Below are 19,533 nucleotides of genomic sequence, written 5' to 3'. Positions count from 1 at the left end.
ATTCACTGGAATTTAAGGACTATGTAATCTGAGGATTAAAGAAAATATGGTATTGTTGCATATTGGTTTACTATGCTATCGTTCCACAAAGTAAACGGGGAGAAAGCATTATGGACATATAATGTACGCCATGCCTATTGTGGTGCGCCCTGTGAGCGATTGACACAACGGCAACATGACAGTAGCCTAGTCGGTAAGATTCACTACTCTTCAACCTTCAAAATTCCTCCTCCCCATGCCACTAAGACTACTCAGAGACAATGAATAATTTTGAAAGCCTCATATCGTAAGTAATCTATGTATCAGAGGAACTTGTGTCATCTTTAGGTTAAAAATGAGTAGGTATATAATAATTTCTACATAACATTTATACATACAATAATAATTCGTAAAACACGAAGTTCTTGTAGTAGTAGTTCTTGTGAATCGTGCCAAGATGTCTCCACGTATGCTTCAACGTTTCCTGAATGAGTTACAGTTGAAATGACGTAATAATTTGTTACGTAGTTTTCTCGATAATGTGGTATAAAGATGTTGGTTGAGGTAATGTTTTGGTGTACGATAACAGTTTGTTGAACATAGAAGAACTAGGTTGCGAAAACTACAGCTTGTGTGAAAAGTACATGAACTGTGATTAAATCTTTCCATACAAAATTATCGATTTGATACCACTAAATAGTATCACAACCCTTGTAAAGTCTGACTGTCAGTTATACTTCATTGACATATTTTGTCTCCAAACAATTCGGTTGTTTGACATTCTGTTAGTACCTTATGTATGTCACAATATGGGAATAATTTGCAAAGGTTACATCTGTAACCCTGTTATCTTTAATTAAATTGTGTATTATTTTGTACCCAGTTGTAGGTTCAAAAACTCATCTTTCCTTTGCTTTTGCATTGAAACATTTTTAAACATCATAGCACAAATACAATAATTGTTTCTAATACAGATATGTTACATAACACGAGTCCATCAGTTGAAATATATGTACTAAAGGCAACAGCACAAATTAATATCATAAATGAATGGATTAAACATTATAATGGATGATATCCAAACATTGAAAACTGCTTAACAATAAGTAATTACCTAATCCCTAAGAGCAGAGTCCTTCAGAAGCATATAGTTCAGCTTATCAAGAAATTTTCTACCTTTTATGCAACCCAGAGGTTTGATACTTACGTACTTTGATGACCCGTTTTTCGGTGCCTGAGCATCTGCGGGTCCCAACGTTTTGTTGGTTTTGATCTATAGAGAGTTGCAAGGCCTCTACCTGTACATATGAAGCACAACACAGAAAGACATGGACAATCTTCCATGCCTTGAGTGGGATTCGAACCAGTCCCAGTGACCAAGTAGCACAAGGCCCACGCCTCAGACAGTGTGGCCACTGTGACAGCCAGAGGTTTGATAGTGTTCCTAAGAGAACCTTCCACTGGATCCTATCCTGAGCCAGTTTAGCTCTGTTCACACCCTATTTAAATACATTTTAATGTTATCCTCTCATTTATGTGTACATCCTCTCCCAGGTTTTCCTACATAAATGTTGTATGCATTTCGTTTCTCACCTGTACATGCCATGTGCCTCATCCATTTGATCCTTTAAATGATCACCTTCAATATTTGATAAACAGAAATTATGAAGTTTCACTTTACATAGTTCATTTCTTTCTCCCTTTCCCCACTTCTAGGCCTAAATATTCTCCTCAGCACTTCATTCAATCTGAGTATTCGCTATAGGGTCATTTCTAAATATCTGGACTTTACCACATTTTTGAATGATTTATTAGCTACCTTTATATTATTATTTAACCATTTACATGTAAGTTACAAATATGGGTGACTACTGAACTTTATATCCCTCCAGAAACAGGAAAAGGAAGGCTTCTGGCCAGATGGAATAGATAAAATTACAATTACATTATTCTTGAAAATTAGTCAGATGGCCTTTATGAAATGTCATGAAGTTACAGAAAATTTTTAAGTCAGAATAACTAACTCCCTGGTAGCAGAACCCGCAGGTCCAACAACACCAAAGCCCGCCACCGGCCACAATCCTGAGCCAACTCCATTCATTTACTATTCTCACATTTTGATATCCCCCATCCCCTTCTTGGTCTGCCCAGTGCTCATTTTCCAGGATTCCTACCAAAATTCTCTATGCACCCCTTATCCAGCCCATTGGAGCCTCCCAGATTTCAGTATCCTCACTATTGTACAGGTCACCTAGCAGGTGACCTGTACAATTCACGCAGCTTCTCATTATGGAGTATTCTAAATTCCCCACTTACTTCATCCTTCCTAGGTCCAAGTATCTTCCTGAGCACCTTCTTTTTCAGACACTTGTAATCTACGTTCTTCCTTCAAGCTAAGAGACCATGTTTCACAACTATACAAGAGAACAGGCAAAATTATTGTTTTATATATCCTGATCTTTAGAGTTTTGGATAGCAAACGAGGTAACAGTTTTTGAATTGAATAAAAACAAGCGTTTCCTGAATGTGTTCAACTAAATTTCATCATGAACCTTATTTATGTTTGTTACTGTTGTTCCCAGATACTTCAATTTCAAATGATGTGTTACTTATAATCATGTTTCGCCGTTATTGCTAATGTTGATCCTGTATTATGCCCATGTATTTAGTTTTGTCTACATTTACTTCTAGGCCTATTTCCTTGCTAGCCTGTAGGAGAGCTTCTGCATTCTTTGTTATGGTACCCACACTATCCCCCAGCAAATTGACATCATCAGCATAGGCAAATACCTGGTGCAGACCATTCAATTCGAGCCCTTCCCGAAGACAAGTTCTAGAGAAAAATTAAAAAGCATCGAGATAAAGCATCCCCATTTTAGGCCATTGTGCACTGGGAACGGATCTGATACGTTACCTATACAAACTCTACTAGAAACCCCATCCATACACATCTTAATTAACCTAAGAAGCTTTGGTACTCCAAACTCAATCAAAATGCCATACAGTACCTCTCTTTTGAGTCATGTACCTTCCTAAAGTCCACAAATAGTTGGTGCACTGACCAATTATACTTCCACTTTTTCTCTAATATTTATCAGATGCAAAAGATCTGATCAGTAGTTGACCTATTACAGCAGAATCCACATTGATTACCCCCGATGGGTAGACCATATGTCTCCAAAATAATTGTGGTTCCTGGGGATTTTCTTTTCACAACATACACAGTTAATGTGCGACAGTCTGTGCATTGTTATCTCTTCATGTTGCAGGATGCTAAGTAATAAGGAGAAGGAATATCTTAAAGAAGTTCTGAAACTCATTTCAGAAAATGATCTGCACTTACTAGCACAGGTTGTTACTAACAACATGATCATACCTGTCACCACAGAAGGTAAATATGTCAGATATCAGAACACATCAGGATGCTGTAGTAGAGTTTTGTAACTTTAGCTGTTTGTTGTATGTCATGAAGATAAGAACTTGAACAAAGAGGGATAATAGAAATAAAATTAATTGAGATCATATGTTGCCTTACAGAAGCATTGGATGCCATTTTTCTGCACTCAGATACAGTGGAATCTGTATTGCTACGAAGAAAAGTATCAAAAAAGATTCTTTTCAAATATCTCCATAACAGTAATGTTCCCGTTAATCCATCATCAGATAAATTGACTATGATCAGTACAATTTTTCAGATGTGGAATTATCATCCCTGTGATGAGGTAATTGAGTTAATGTTCTTTTTGATAGACCAAAGTGTGAAAGTTTTAAAGAAATTTGGAGTATTTTTTTTACCTTATTCATAAATGTAAACTCACTATGGTAATAGATCCTCAGCAACATTGATAATATCACAACCTGCCATGGGACATAATCCTGAACCAGTTACATTCACCTGCATTTCTCACAGCCAATTTTCACAAGGTCTGTGTAAAATAAATGTAAAAGAGAGGTTCCACACAAAGGCTGTAGTATTCTTGGTATTGTGGTTTGCCATATGCAGCCATGCAGGAAGGAAATGCCCTGAGTATATGTACTGAATGAGACTTTAAAATTGTAAAAAGAATGATGATTTTACAGCACTTGTTGATGTACACAAACTTCTGATTCAAGTTTCATAAGATATAAAACTCATACATGGTCATTTAGTCATTGTCCGTTAATGATTATGTTATTCTTCAAACACAGTCCAGATGTCATCACATTTGTTTAGTGTCTGCTGGTGCACTGTTGTACTGAAATATGCTCAACTCTGTTCATTTAATTATTCAAAAAAGGCCTCACAATTTGGATGAAGCTAGCTGTTATCAGTAATGGGCCAAATGCCATTATATTTATTTGTACCCGAATTAGAGTAAATTTTCTTCCTGTATTGCAATTGATGTAACATAACCTTAGATTTTATGATGAGTTATTGTATTTCATAATGCTGTATTTGAATTTTGCAGCCCATGGAATCTACAGAACCAGATCAGGAATGCAATATGACCAGTCATGAAACTACAATTCCTAAACCTGATATAGATGTACGTGAGATTCATGAGATGGCACGTCACTTTACACACTGGTTTTATTCAATGCTCAACCAGGTTGAAGTACAGTGTCAGAAAAAAGAGTTAGGAATCGAGCACTTCTGGCAGGATTGCAACATGTGCTTAGTTTTAAATTCAGAAAAGTGTTGTTCTAAATTGGAAGTGAAAGGAAATGCTTCTCAGGTTGCACAACTAATCTCATATACCAAAACCCATAACAAATTATATTTTAATCCAAATCTGTCAAATGAAGGTGTCCAAGGAAAGACAAATGTGCATGGTTTAGTTATTGTTCTGGCATGTGGCACATTACATCAGCAAGACAAATGTGTTGGTGTATTTGAACAGTTATTTGGTCTTGCAAGGGATCCTTCAGCTGGTAACAATTGGAAAATAAAATACACAGAACTACATCTGAATGGAAGTGTTATTACAAGTTTACCTACTGTGGCAGAAGACAGCACTGTAAGGAGTATATCATCTGTACCGAATTCTATTCGGTTAGCATTTAGTTCACATTGATACAGATTTTCATTCCATATTAAAAATGATAAAGGCTGTAAAAAATTAAAATCTGTACTGACATATCAGGTTGGAAAAGGTAGGAACTGCTAAATACAAAATTATTTTTTGTACATTGTAAATTGCTTTAGCAAATTTACATGCCTAGTTCTGTACGCAATCTCACCCCATGGAAGCAATAAGAAGAAAAAATTAATTTCATATCCTTGTAATTCTTATGCTACATTAATTCTAACAGTAATAATTTCATTTTTATCTGTGTTGGAGTTCAATGTGGAGTGTCATTCAATATGTACAATTGGATTCCACATTCATTATAAAAAGAACAACCAAATCCAAACATAATACCATAACTTATTCTGCTAGTATATATTTTTAACTATGTGACAATATTTGGATTTCTAGCATACTTCTGATGATCAATGTCTCAGCTGGTTTCAGTTGCCTTCTTAACAGTGATAAAGTGAAAAGCATCAATAATTACATTCTGTTTACTGTATTTTTAAGTTGAAAACTTGAAATAAAAATATATTATTATTAAGAAAATTTATTTACCTGTATGTGAAGGTGATGTAAGTAGTCTTTACATATACTGCTTGGTATACATTACTTCAGAATTATATGGTTTATCATCAAATTTCCTATTATTAATTCTGCAAAATAAGAGGAATATGACTGTAGCTTCAGTATCAAAACTGTGAAGACAGCTGTATGATATCTTAGGAGTGATGTCCAGCTCAGGTGCACGTGAGTCAGTATGCTGTTTGCTGTTGGTGTCAAATCCGGTAGCAACCTCCAGCAACTCGTGAATGAAAGTCTTTGAATAGAGATTTTATCACTTGCCATAATTGTGCAACAGTTCATTTTATTCTGCAAGCAGTTGGGTTGGCTGTGAATTGCTGTGTTATCTTTTAGTGTGTTTCTGTACCTGGAAGGAAGCTGTATTGGGGTAGTCAGCCACTGCACTCTAAAAGAGGCAACTGTGGCACAGATGAGAGACTGAACCAATTCTTGATAGTTACTCTGACACTCATGATAAATGTTCAGCTGTAATAGAAAAAGAGATGACCTGACAGAACAACCCATAATTCCAACTCACTGAGCATTGCAAGGTATGTTAGTGGGGCTGACTGGTTAAGACAAACAAGGGTGTCCATAACTATGACTTACACAAAGTTATGATGATGAAATTATGACCCTACTTCCATCTGAAGGAGTGTTCAAGAGGGGACAAGACAAAGGTTATGTTGTTTCAAGGTAAGTTATCAATATGAGCCAAAACTGTGTTGAATGACAAACCAATGAAACAAGCCAGTGCTTTTAAATACCTGAAATACAATATTATCTTAACCACTTTAATGCAAAATTAAGTAACTTTCAATACAGAGTGATTGTAAAAGGACTTTACAACTTTGAAAGTGTATACCACCATTTTACATTATGTGTACCTTCTCTTGTACCAGGAATCTCCATAAGATTATCTGCAGAACTATCTTGAGGTTCCTGATTTGAAGTAAGAGGACATTCTTCATTTTCATCAGATGAATGTTCTGCAAGTGATGGTGAACACTGACTTGGATATATAAAGATCAGCATTCATTCCTATAGAGTATTGACTGATGTTTTGGGTTTCAGCCCACCTGGCATTTGGGACATGTTTTGGAGGCACCACAAATTTAGGATATTTAAATTAAAATACACTTTCAAGTAAACACTTGCTTCCTAATAAAAACCCACCAGAAGGACTATGATACTGACTGTGGTTATAAATGCAGTCTTAAAAAATCACCAATTGCATGTCTGCATGACACTGCTAGTTTATCATCTCTATCAGATTTCACTGAGTATAGCAATGATTTTGCCACCAAGCAATTCAAATAATACTTAGTTTATTTATGTGCTGCAAATAAAATGGACATTTCCTTTCAATCTTTAACGGAAAGTCTGAGTTTAAATTTGTCATGAATGATTCTAATACTGATGCATTTCTTCAGAACATGAATGTATCCAACTTCCAGTAGTCATGGTTCATAGAGATAACTACCCGAACCACTCAATTCTTCAGGTATTGCCTATGAATGTCTGAAACAGGAATATAATTTACCAACAAATTAATTATATATTTCACAATTGTCTGTTAGAAATGAATACCACATTCAGTCTGGTTTTTGGGTATTAAAAATAGTATCTTCTGTGATGAGACTGAGATGCCTATTTAAAAGCTTCATCAATATACAAGTACTGGCAATAGCTCAATATAATTTTAATTACCTACATTTGTTGTCAGACACTGCATCACAGATTCATAATACCCGTTTTCATTCGAATGTTTCTGTCTATATCATAAGGCTAGTCAGAATTCCCGAGTCTTATTTAAAAACACCTCTGAGTAACTGCTTTACATGTGATGAATTTGACCAATGTTGTGCAGGGGAAAGCTAAGAAGTGAAGATGTTTAATATGGCACAGGAAATACACTGTTAAAGTTGACAATGGTACCACTTCATGTAGGTCCCAAAATTTGTATAATAAAATATCTTAAAAAAAATGCAAGTACTGTTAAATTCATTACTTTTTAGGATGTAGAATAACAGAATGGTGACTGCATAATCTGCATTTAAGTTTTAGTTTTATGGCAATAACTAAAAAGTTTCAGCTAGGAATATGAAATGTGGTTATGAAGATAGGTCATATCATGAGCTTATTACTCACTGGGTGGAATTCTGTGTACAGCTAGGCCAACAAACTTCAAACCCCAGAAAATGTGTGAACTGTGGATGTATATTCCACTTCCATCCCTGCTAACAGGATCAATTTCTTCCCCCTCTTCAAACCACACTTTACATCTTCTGCGGACCAGTACATTAATATGCCAAAATTGTTCAGTGTTCTGAATTTGTTGCATGTGGACAGATATGGTAACATGTGATGCTAGCAGGTGCATTTATGTAAAGTTTATCTGCAAATGTGGGAGGGGAAAAAGATGAGAGAAAAATTGTATTCATATAAAAAACAAATATGGCAATACCATGTACCTACCTCTCCTTAGGAACAAAAATAAACTAAGAATATATTTCCTTGTTCTACATATTGGAACACAGGAAGATGTTCAATGCATACATACCCTTGACGAGGAACATTAAGATAAAGTGGTATTTCATTTTCATCCTCAGCAGTAGTTGTTGGTTTTCGAAACAGGGATTTCTGAGCCACTCTAACTGTTGTCCGCCTCTTCAATACACACTGTACATAGAAATAGTTACAGTGTAAGACATTTAAAATTAAGTAGAAAATGTGTTACTTGTATTTTCATGGTTGTATTCAGGGGTACTGATTAAACTTTAATAAATATCTTGTCATTTTTTCATCCAGGTGTATATGTATATTGAAAAGAAATATCAAATATAAAGGATTTGATGTTTTCATGGCTGTGAGTCTTAAGATGGCTGGATGGCTTACTTTTACCACATCAAGAATTTAAAAACTAACCTGGAATTTTAAGATGCAAGATCACAACATTTCCTTTTTTAATACTGTTATGGATTTGGAGAAATATTACACATCTGTAAACATAGTTAATTCTATCACAAGTGTGAGTAAAATGTGAAAGTTAGTTTCAGACTGGGTATCAATATATTACCCCTAAAAATATTATGGGGTGTGATTTATAAAACCTTCAAACACAGAATTTCTTCCTGTCTGCTTTCATCTTTTTCTGGGTCACATCCACAGTATGATTTTGTATGGTTTTGGCAGTGAAATTTAAAACTGATGAAAGAAAGCCATCTTTTATTACTATAATTCAGACATCAACTTCAATGATGTCAATGACAAACTGATCCTTTCATACTAAACATATTTCTCACTTTATTCAAAATAACAACTCTGTGGAGAAGAATCCTTATTAAGAAACTAAGAAGTCAATCAGCTAGTCAAAAAAATAACCAGCCTTTTATGGAATCTAAGAGTCCATTATTGTGTTCACAAGAGTCTACCAGTGATTCCTATCAAACATCAGATAAACCCAGTCCATACCTTTCCACCCTATTTTCCTAAGCTCTATTTTAATATCATCCTCCAATTATATCAGGATCTTCCAAGTTTTCTCTTCCTTCAGGTATTCCAACCAATATTCTGAAAACATTTCTCATCTCCACTAGGTGTGCTACATGACCTATCTACCCCATCCTCCTTAATTTTACCATCCTAATAGTATCTGATCAAGGATACAATTATAAAGTTCTTCATTATGAAGTTTTTTTCAGCTCCTTGTCACTTTGTCCCTCTTAGATATAAACATTTTCTTCAGCACCTTGTCTACATCCATGTATGAATAACATATTTGCACATGCACAATGCAACATAGTACAATCAGTGATTACCCGAGTAGCTGGCTGTGTTTTATCAGTATCTGGCACATCAGGATTTGCAAATTCAACCATTCCAATATCTGAATAAACTTTCTGGCGTACAACTTCTGAATAAACTTTCTGGCGTACAACTGCTAATTCACTGGCAGCTAGAAAGGAACAAACATTAAACACTAGTTCTAAAATCAAGAAATTAGTTTCTCTTACAAACATTCATGTTTGTCTAAATTAATATCACAAACTTGAATAATGCACAACTGTCATAACTTAGTATCAAAGATCATGTTATGTCAATGTTCATGAAAATGAGTATATTTTTCTTGTTTAAGAGGGACACAACATCTGTACATCTTATTATGAAATCCAGTACTGATAAATTAAGGCCTTTTTGCCACATAAAATATGAAGAAACCAGCTGCTTCTCCTTATCCCTAACCTTGCTCTATCTATGCTCACTCTGCGCATGCAGCTGGCGATATCCCTACTTTTAGTACGATGTTTGGCCTGGAATGCAGTGTTTTCAATAGGAATATGTCCCTAAGTGATGAGACTTCCATAGAAGAATATATAATTGTCTGCTGGTTTAGTGTCACCCTTGTCCCATCTCAATTACTGTACTCCCATAACATAATTTGCTAATTCTCTTGACACTGTTCTCAATGACCCTGACCTACAGATACTTGTAACATTTCAAGTTTTGAATCTCATGTTATTTTTCTGTTGCTTAGGTCATGCCAAAGAATCCATCCAAGTCCAGCAGTCTTTATAAAACATTATTATATAATGCCTAGGTGTAAATCTTTCTAAATTTATTAACATTACTTGATAATCACATAACAAACACTTACTTAAGTGATATTCTTCATAATCTGCAAGTGGATCTATCCCAAAGAAAAGAGCAATATCATCTGGGTACCGCAGATCAAAAAACACGATCACAATTCCAATTATGACACATGCTGTACCTTAAAATAAAAATAAAGACTTTTATTTATGTTATGAGCAAAGTTATTCTTCCTTCCAATCAGTACAAAATTTCACATAAAACAGTAATTCCACAATTCTCAAAGAGAGACAGAAATTTAGTAAACTACCTTTCCATCTCTGATACATGTCCTTCACAGAGACAGAAGGTGGTAGAGAACAAAGCAACTACTAATAGCCAAGTGGAAACATACAGAGATTTTGCTTACAAGGGTATGCAAGAATTCCTAAGTTAAAGTGTTACTGGCCCATATAACATGGCAGGCATTCAAGTTAACTTGCATATAGGTAAAAAATAAATTTGGCCAATAAATTAATACAAGCGAGTGAAAACCATAACGTGAGCATCAAAGTAATTACCAAAAAGTTCAACAGGAAGAAAATTCATGTTAACACAAAAGACAAAAGTTTAAATACAAATCCAGTTTCTGGAAGAATACTTTTAAAGCAGTGGCAGAACATTTGGTAAAATGGCTTTAAAGCCTACCATGAATGACAGCAAAGTAAAAAATACAGCATTATTTTCAGACACATTTGTGGAGAAGAGTAAGTGTGACTGCCCGAACATCAAAGTTGTTGTCTATTACTAAAGGATATGAATGATTGATATTGCTACTGTTATTAAACTGGCTTTCTTTTCCATGCACTCTATAGTAAAACTTTTGTGTTTTAAAGTTGGTGGTAAACTATCAAAGAAAAAGAAATTGAAAAGACATTTGATGCTCTCTAATAAACAGTGAAAACTTAACACTAAAGTTTTTAAGTATATACATGCAGAAACTGGTATATGTCACATTTTCTTTAAAATTAATATTTTAGTATCATATCTCTGTTAAAGTAACCTTACAACAGATTTTACATCCAGCAAATTACTGTATTTACTCATACCCTTATTTTTGGTCTGGAAAATAAAAAAACCCAGGTATTAATGTTTTAACACTTTGAAATATATAAAATATGGGCAGTGAAAACATTTTTAAAAAATTATGTTGTATCACGTCTGAAATTTAGGCAGGCAGAGTTAGCATTTGAATTCACCTGGATGCCATGTCTTTCCTCCCTCTAAATATATGTTTCATGTATTACACACATCCTAATTTTAAATACAAATAAATTTGGAAAAAGGAGAAGGGGAAAAAAGAACTGTGTGCTATAAACATGTAAACATGGCATTACTTTAAAAGTAACAAGACAGTTTAATGTTTAATCTTTGTTGACAATGACAAAGGTCCAACAAAGTTCCCAGAATTGAAAGATGTTGAAACTGCTACCAGTATTCATAATTGTATACTGTTACCTGATATGAGTGTGAGCCAGAAATGTATCCCATACTTGGTGGTAATATTACCAGCTTCAAATGGTATTATTAATGGATTTGGGTTCCTGACAACTACCCACAAAAGACAGGCTAGTAATTGTAATGCACCTGTTAGGGCAGAAAAATATGCTCCATATCGAATTACTGATATGAACAAAACGTTTGCCAGAAGCCAACATGGAAAGGCAGCCCTGAAAAAAATTATAGTAATGAATGTAAGGTTTCAAAGACAGGTTGACACTTAAAAGATACAAATTTTCAATCATAAAATACACTTCATAAGTTAGATACATGTATAAGATTAAGAAAAAAATAGATGCTTCTTCGCAACTCATACATTCTTATAAATAAATACTGTTTCAGTTGTATAAAAAGTTTACCATTTATTATGGCTGTGAAAATCAGCTTATTTCAAAAGTTGAAAGAATGATGGCCTTTACAATTAACAACATTTCACACATACATACATACATCTTTATTACATTCCATGGATCCATAAGTTAGTCAGATGACAATAGGATTAGAATAAGTCATAATAATACAATACAAGTCATACTATTATATAAATGTCACAAAAATACAAACAAAGGGTTCACCTGAAGTAGAGATACGTTACAAATAAATCCACCCATTATATATAATAGATAAATTACGACTTACTTGTAAACATTAGAAATTCATCGACAGAGTAAAAGGAGTGTGTAATTAAGTATCTTTTCAATGCTGGTTTAAATTGTGCCTTTTTATTTACAAGACTTGTGAGATTTGATGGTAGAATGTTGAAAATTTTGATCCCTGCATAATATGCACTCTTCTGAAAACATGAGAGGTTGACAATTGGTCTATGAAGCTGATTTTTATTCCTTGTGTTGACATGGTGTATAGCAGAATTAGTTTGAAAATGTTCTTGGTTATTTACAATAAAGTTCATTAATGAGAATATGTATTCACATGGAAGAGGTAAGATTTCTAATCTCTTAAACAGACTTCTACATGAATTCCTAGGTTTTACGCCAGCCAATAATCTAACAATTTTCTTTTGTAAAGTGAATATCTTTTTGATGTTTGATGAATTTCCCCAAAAAATTATTCCATATTTCATTAAAGAGTTAAAATAGGCAAAATATACTGATCTGAGTGTGTCAGTGTTGTTGACATGCAACAGAGATCTAACTGCGTAACATGCGCCACTTAACTTAGGTATCAGTTTATCAATATGATTTGTCCAATTTAGGTGATTATCAATTTGCAAAACCAAGAATTTTGTGTTTATTGACTCTTGTATATACTTCCCATTATAACCAATACTTAAAGCACATTGTGGAGAGTTATTTGTTATAAATTTTATTATATTCGTTTTATATAGATTTAGGGCCAGCTTGTTAGCAGTAAACCATTTACTCATATGAGACAGAACTATGTTTGAGGTTGAACAGAAATCATCAAAATTTTTATTTGAAATTATGACACTTGTGTCATCAGCAAATATTATGGGTTCTGTTAAAGTATTTATTGTTTTTATTATTGGAGGAAGGTCATTTATGTATATTATAAAAAGCAATAGATACGAGGTGCGATCGGAAAGTTTCCAGACTGCGCGTATAAAAACCCGTACACTTATCTCAGGTATTAAATTCATCCATCACCCTCGAAGTAGTTCCCCTGGGAGTGAACACAACGATCCCAGCGCCGCTGCCAAGCCTGGAAGCATCCCTGGAAATCTTTCTTTGTCAGCCTGTCAAGCACCATCTGCGATTCTGCCTGAATCTCTTCTATCGTCTCAAATCTCCTTCCCTTTAGCTGAATTTTCATCTTTGGGAAGAGGAAGAAGTCACACGGAGCTAAATCCGGCGGATAAGGAGGGTGCGGGATGACGGCCATGGTGTTTGAGGCCAAAAACTGCCGAACTTTAAGGGCGGTGTGCGCTGGCGCGTTGTTATGATGCAGCAGCCAGTTGTGGTTGCGCCACTTTGACGGCCGCTTCCGTCCTTTAGAATCAGCTGACAGGTCCCATAGCCTATCCCAACAATGTCGCACAAGTCGTTGATGGTACGACGTCGATCTTCGTGAATGGCCTGCCGAATCTTCGTAACATTTTCGGGCGTTGTGCTCGAAGATGGTCGTCCAGAACGCTCGTCATCATCGACAGAGGTTCGGCCATTTTTAAAACGTGAATGCCACACAAAAGTTTGTGCACGACCCATTGCGGACTCCCCAAATGCTTGCTTTAGCATTTCATAGGTTTCCGTAGCCGTTTTGGCGAGTCTTTGGCAAAATTTGATGCACACGCCATTCCGAAATCGCAGGAGGGTCGGTGTAATGCAACACCAAAACGCCCGTAACTAAGAAACAAATCCTAATTCGATGATGCCGGCTGGCACACTGATTCACTATGAATGTAGGCCGCACCCCCTAAAGGCAGAAGCTCGTACTACATCCGGTTCGCCCTCTATTGACACAGTCTTTAAACTTTCCGATCGCACCTCGTAATTATGATTTACTTGTAAACATTAGAAATTCATCGACAGAGTAAAAGGAATGTGTAATTAATATCTATCTACATGCAGAACAAGGAGAACATTAATTAAATTTTTGTAACAATTTCATATTTGTTCACAATGTTTCTCTGTTACTTACCACATTGCAATGTGAGCATACCAGCCTGCAGTACGATAATGACGTCCATACCGAAGACCTTCTCCATCCATAGTGAAGTAGTCAACTACCCATAGGATTGGCAGTGGCAGACCACGATTTTGAGCTTGTCTAAAACTTTGCTGCAGTACACCAGCTGTCAATAATAATAATAATAATAATAATAATAAACAACAACAACAACAAACAATACACACTACTCAGATGCTATGACAATTTAAAATTTCTGTTATTTAAAATTAACATGGATAAGAGCAATTAAAATGATGAATTATTTATGAAAACAGACATTTACTTATTAATTTATTTATCTGCCTTCAACAAAGAAAACCTTTCCAATTACAAGAAGCTTACACAGATTATATAGTGATTAAGATTCTTCTAGCAGCATGTGAAAAGATTACTGTCTTCTGGGATGTTACACTGTGTAATCTTGTAAAAACTGACTGGCATTTCAGAGATGCTTACTGCCTCCATCATCAGGGCAATGAGTACTGATGGAGGCAGGAAGCATCTCTGAAATGTTGGTCAGTTTCTACAAGACTACACAGTGTAACATCCCAGAAGACAGTAGTCTCCATGAACTTCGGCAGTTAAATAAAAAATTTGTTATGGGCCACACATATAACTTAGATGGGGGTAGAAGACAGAGAGACAAAAAGAATTTTAATTGAGAAACTTCTAGTACTGCGACTAAATGGTGATCGAAGGGTAATATTAAAATGGATTGACTGTGAGAATATGAAATGATTCTGACTGGCACTGGATAGTATACAATGGCAGACTGAGCTGCTAACAATGTTGAATCTATTACTGGAGCATTAAAAAGTTAAGAAGAGGGAGATTTGGCTTCACCAATGCATTTGACACATTTTTCCATATACATCTACCAAACATAAGTATGAGTAGGGAAGTGTTTTAAAACGGTACATGGATTATAAATGCACACATGTCAAGACTGAAAAATTCTGACTTTTCAAAGAAAATGTATTTTCTTTTAAATAAATGCAAAGCCAGAATAAAAATTTGGAGTATAACTTTGTTGAAACCTCCAAGACTTCATCAAACAACACCAATTTTACATGGCATTTTCAGGAAAACTCTAGTCAGTGTATTTAATGTTTCAGTAATGAAACTTACCATATGGCCCAAAGCCAAAAAGTCCTTGATCCCATGTCCACCAGAATCTTTCATTGTAGTCAATCTTTTCTCCTGGCAACTTGCTATTCTTTTTATCTTCTATAATAAAACACAATAAGTGCTGCATATGATGTCTAGTCATTGAATTTTAAGATAAAATTCCATAAAATTAACAAGAAATATCTTTAGGTATGCCATCTTGGTACCTTACACATTCAGACTGTGCATAACATCAATAATCAAACACATACAACTTACAGGTAGTCCACAGACTATACTGATGTATAGACTTCCATGCATGTGTAAAATTTGAGTTTGATATGAAAAATGTATTATCATTTGATAAAACCATTCTTGAAAGCCAGCCATAAAATTGTGTTTACATTTATAATGATAAAACATACCAGTTGTACAATTCTTACTATAAATTCTAATTCTGAAATTTTGTTTTCTTGTGTTCTTAAATATTATTGTATAAAATTTTAACTAAAATGCTATTAGGTTCAATGGCTACAGGCCAGTAGACTGGGATTCAATTTCCAGCAGGGACCAAAATTTTTCTCTTTGTCACTATGTCCAGACTAGTTATGGGCCTCACCCCTTCGCCTAACTAATAGGTATTAATGCTTTTTTTCCTGAATATAAACCAGCTGGAGTGTGAAGAATGCATGGGGTTTTACCTCTATTCAAGCATATATTTTCATAGTGTGGTGCTTAAGTATAGGGACAACTTTACCCTTACCTTAAATACACCTGAATTAGACAATGAATTTCAATATTATGCAACTTGAAGTATCAATAATAGCTGACACACCTCAAATAGAGAATGTTATTCTGTGCCTTTCAAAATAATTAAAATACAGGTAAAGTTGTCCTTGGTATTTATTAAGCACCATGTCATGCAGATGTATGGAGTGTGGAGGTACAGCTCCACTCTTTCTTGACCTCAGTACTAGACAGAGATGAGTAGTCAGCTTCACTAACATGATTCAAAAACATATGTAAGGGAAGACACAACCTAGTAAAAGGGACAGATATGAAAAATATCTAACCTGTTTGCAACAGGGTGACATTTACTGAACGTAGTCCAAGTCTGACACCGACAGTTGCAAGGATTTCCTCTTTTGCTCCTGCTTTGTATGATGTGTGTGTAGTAATTTCACCAACTTCCCAAGCTTGTCCAAAGTTACTGGCTATTAGCATAGTGAAAGAAACATTTAATGTTCATGTCTGTTATAATGAGCTATAGAAAAATCAACAAAATAGGAGTGAAGAAAACATATTCAACTTACTAATCAATATGGCACCAATAAGTAGACTCAATGTCACTCGCACAAAAATAACAGGTTGCTGTAAATAAATAACAAAGATGCCAAATTTCAGAACAAGAGATGAAAGGTCTCAGGCAGCAAGTACACATGCCATATTAAGTGAGTTTGTTTTCAAAACAAAATGAGAGACTGAATAAAATATAACAATTGAGCAAGTCAGCTTAATCAGTAATGAGGCTGACTTGTATTCAGAAGGTGCCTGAATCAAATGGACTTTCCTCAGTTCCACCAGGTAAATGCCAATAAATAACCATAAAATATAACATGATTCCAGTCCCTTCTAGTTCATTATACATAATCTTTTCGTATAATTTACTTAAATTATTCCTGCAGTCCATACAGTGCAGTTATATAACTAACAAATACATGGAAGGTTCACAGACTGAATCCTGCAGCCTTCAAATCTGAATAAGTTTTTCTAAGCATCTGATCTAAAAGAATTACTGATCACATTTGCTTCTGTCTGTTGCCCTCGGTGGACTAGTGGTTAGCATGCTCACCACTGGACCCAACGTTCACGGGTTCAAACCTGGCTGAGGTCAATGGATTTTTAAGGGTGATAAAAATCCATAGCACAACTTCCTTCGGAGGGAAAGTAAAGCCGGCTGTCCCATGTCGTAGATTTACAGCATGTAAAAGAACTTTACAAGCATGAACGAGATGTTCTGTAAGCAACATTCAGCAGCCACTTGTCATCCAAGTCTCTTTTGATTCACTACTAGATGGTCCTAGCAGACAAATCAGGATTGGGTAGAAATTGTGCAGAGGCAGTGGGCTTGTCACTCACTACTCATAAATGCACACTTCAAAGATAAATAAACCTCCTACATGGGAGGAGGCCAAGGCTTGACTTTGGGCTGCTGCGCCATAGAAAGAATTTGCTTTTGTCTCAGTTCAAAATTCTTTGTCATCTTCTAGCAGCAGAGAGTGGAGTGTGATGAATTCATTAACAAATTTCATGGTTGCACTACAATGTATTATAACAAATTAAAAGTTAAATTATACAATATATAGAGTGTAACTTTATAACTTACATATTTTCTCCTGAAACCTGGAATGATCATGTAGAAACAAAGTATCAGCATCACAGATGCCAAGATCAAACCTGCTTCAAGAACATCCACAGTAACTGCAGTTTTGTTTGCAGGGAATTGTGTAGGAAAGCCCTCTTTACGGGCAAAATCAAAAAAGCCATTCATGATGGAGATGTTGATGGCGTGGTTTATCTGCAGAAATAACCATAATTAATATACTGATAAATAAACTGCTGACACATTAATTTTCATATTTTAGTAAACTCTTTTTATATTATTTCTATTTATGGTTTTAACCTACAGTATCAGAGAAATATGAAGTTAAAGAGTAGCACTGACCTTAAATGGGTGCTTACACAGCAAAGGGCCTGGGAACAGAGAACTTGTGTTGATCTAATCAAGGGAAAAGTGTCCCAAATAATACATGTCCTTGTCTTTTAAAACACTTGGATCTTCACAGACAGAAAAATGGAAATGGAGAAGATAACAAATATCAGTATTAAGAAGAGAATCATATGGGAGATAATAATAAGATGTTTCACAGAACTGGCAGGTCACATGGATAAAAACCATAACCTGGTAAAGGGAAAATTTCTCTTCAATTCTTCAAGAAATGTACGTATTATTTCTAACAGCTAATACTGTTCCAAAGGTAAAAATGTTATCTTTTGACAAGTAAAGTATTCAGAGTAATAATTTCTGAAGAAAAGAAAAAGTTTCTCCTATATAATTTTGTACTGTTAATTTAAAGTTAATTCCACACATTGATCATTTGGAGCTTAGGCATAGAGGTAGCTTTTCTATCACACAACCCATTTTTATAACATTCTGGTGGCTTATATGTAAACAATCCTAATTCAGTGATCTGAAATTTGAGCAGTTTCCAAAGGTTACATATAATTTTTTACATCTAACTGCTAAGGAAATATTTATTCTTATTGTTATAGCCTAACTCTTCTAATCAAATTACACCACAGGTGGAGAATATTGGTATTTATTTACCAGTTTTTTTCCAGTGACTAAAAACTTTTCTTGAACATCATCATTTCATTTTCCTCTTTCCCTTTAGGGCCTTGTTGTGACTGGTCATGAGGTAAGGAAGAGGATGTGAAGTTTTGGGGTCAGTCACACTGCATCCCTCAGAAATGGGGAGAAACAACAGTGTTGCAAACCTCTCAGATCATCGTAAGATGGATATGCCTGGCATTTTAAATTATTTCTCATTAACTAATGAATATTTCTTAAAGGGATTCAGTGTGGGTAAATACTCACAAAATCCACTGCTGTTTACAGGTCCACTTCATTTTAATTTGTTTTAATTGATGTAAATGCCCTTCATAATGCAATATCTATGTTGAAATTTTTACTCACTGTTACATGTATCTATTAAACTGAGACCATTAATTCAATGACACAAGTTTTCCACTTGAAAGTACAAAATATGCCATTAACTTTCAAAAATTAATTTTAATTGTTCATATATAAACACATTTACTTATCTGTGACAGTGATACTTGCAATTCTACACTGTTATTCATCCAACAAATAACAGCTTTTACTTAAACCTACAAGCACACAAAGTTTCTCCAGACTAATGAGACAGTACAAAGAAAAGTGAACCACAATAAACATTAAACTTACCTACAGAAATTTTATGAAGACTTGATT

General features: G+C 34.9%; 2 protein-coding genes across 5 annotated transcripts; one reads left to right on the top strand and one right to left on the bottom strand.

Moving 5' to 3' along the window:
- Positions 1 to 465: 465 nt before the first annotated feature.
- Positions 466 to 5,579, top strand: LOC110836349 (uncharacterized protein C3orf38 homolog). 4 transcript variants are annotated; one of them, XM_022077464.2, is made up of 4 exons: positions 466 to 543; positions 3,249 to 3,370; positions 3,517 to 3,701; positions 4,428 to 5,579. In XM_022077464.2, the coding sequence occupies exons 2-4, from the start codon at positions 3,250 to 3,252 to the stop codon at positions 5,031 to 5,033; spliced, it is 912 nt and encodes a 303-aa protein (XP_021933156.1). In that variant the 5' UTR covers positions 466 to 543; position 3,249; the 3' UTR covers positions 5,034 to 5,579. The 4 variants fall into 4 exon arrangements, with proteins under 4 accessions (XP_021933156.1, XP_021933164.1, XP_021933169.1 ...); XM_022077472.2 differs by having other exon boundaries at positions 478 to 619; XM_022077477.2 differs by lacking the exon at positions 466 to 543 and adding an exon at positions 642 to 763.
- A 795-nt stretch (positions 5,580 to 6,374) lies between these two features.
- LOC110836327 (dual oxidase maturation factor 1) lies at positions 6,375 to 18,030 on the bottom strand. The gene is made up of 10 exons (XM_022077434.2): positions 17,866 to 18,030; positions 16,793 to 16,850; positions 16,553 to 16,693; positions 15,501 to 15,599; positions 14,343 to 14,496; positions 11,685 to 11,896; positions 10,252 to 10,368; positions 9,416 to 9,552; positions 8,158 to 8,276; positions 6,375 to 7,115 (listed from the first exon to the last, which is right to left on the bottom strand). Exons 1-10 carry the CDS (start codon positions 18,028 to 18,030, stop codon positions 7,106 to 7,108), a joined length of 1,212 nt encoding a protein of 403 aa, XP_021933126.1. The 3' UTR covers positions 6,375 to 7,105.
- Between the last annotated feature and the right edge of the window lie 1,503 nt (positions 18,031 to 19,533).

This window comes from Zootermopsis nevadensis, unplaced genomic scaffold, assembly GCF_977971745.1.
Source record: "Zootermopsis nevadensis isolate Lab colony 2312 unplaced genomic scaffold, Znev_1.0 Znev_ptg000061l, whole genome shotgun sequence".
Lineage (NCBI taxonomy): Eukaryota > Metazoa > Arthropoda > Insecta > Blattodea > Termopsidae > Zootermopsis > Zootermopsis nevadensis.
Note: the sequence above shows the minus strand (reverse complement) of the source record. Positions and strands in the feature narration are given on the sequence as shown.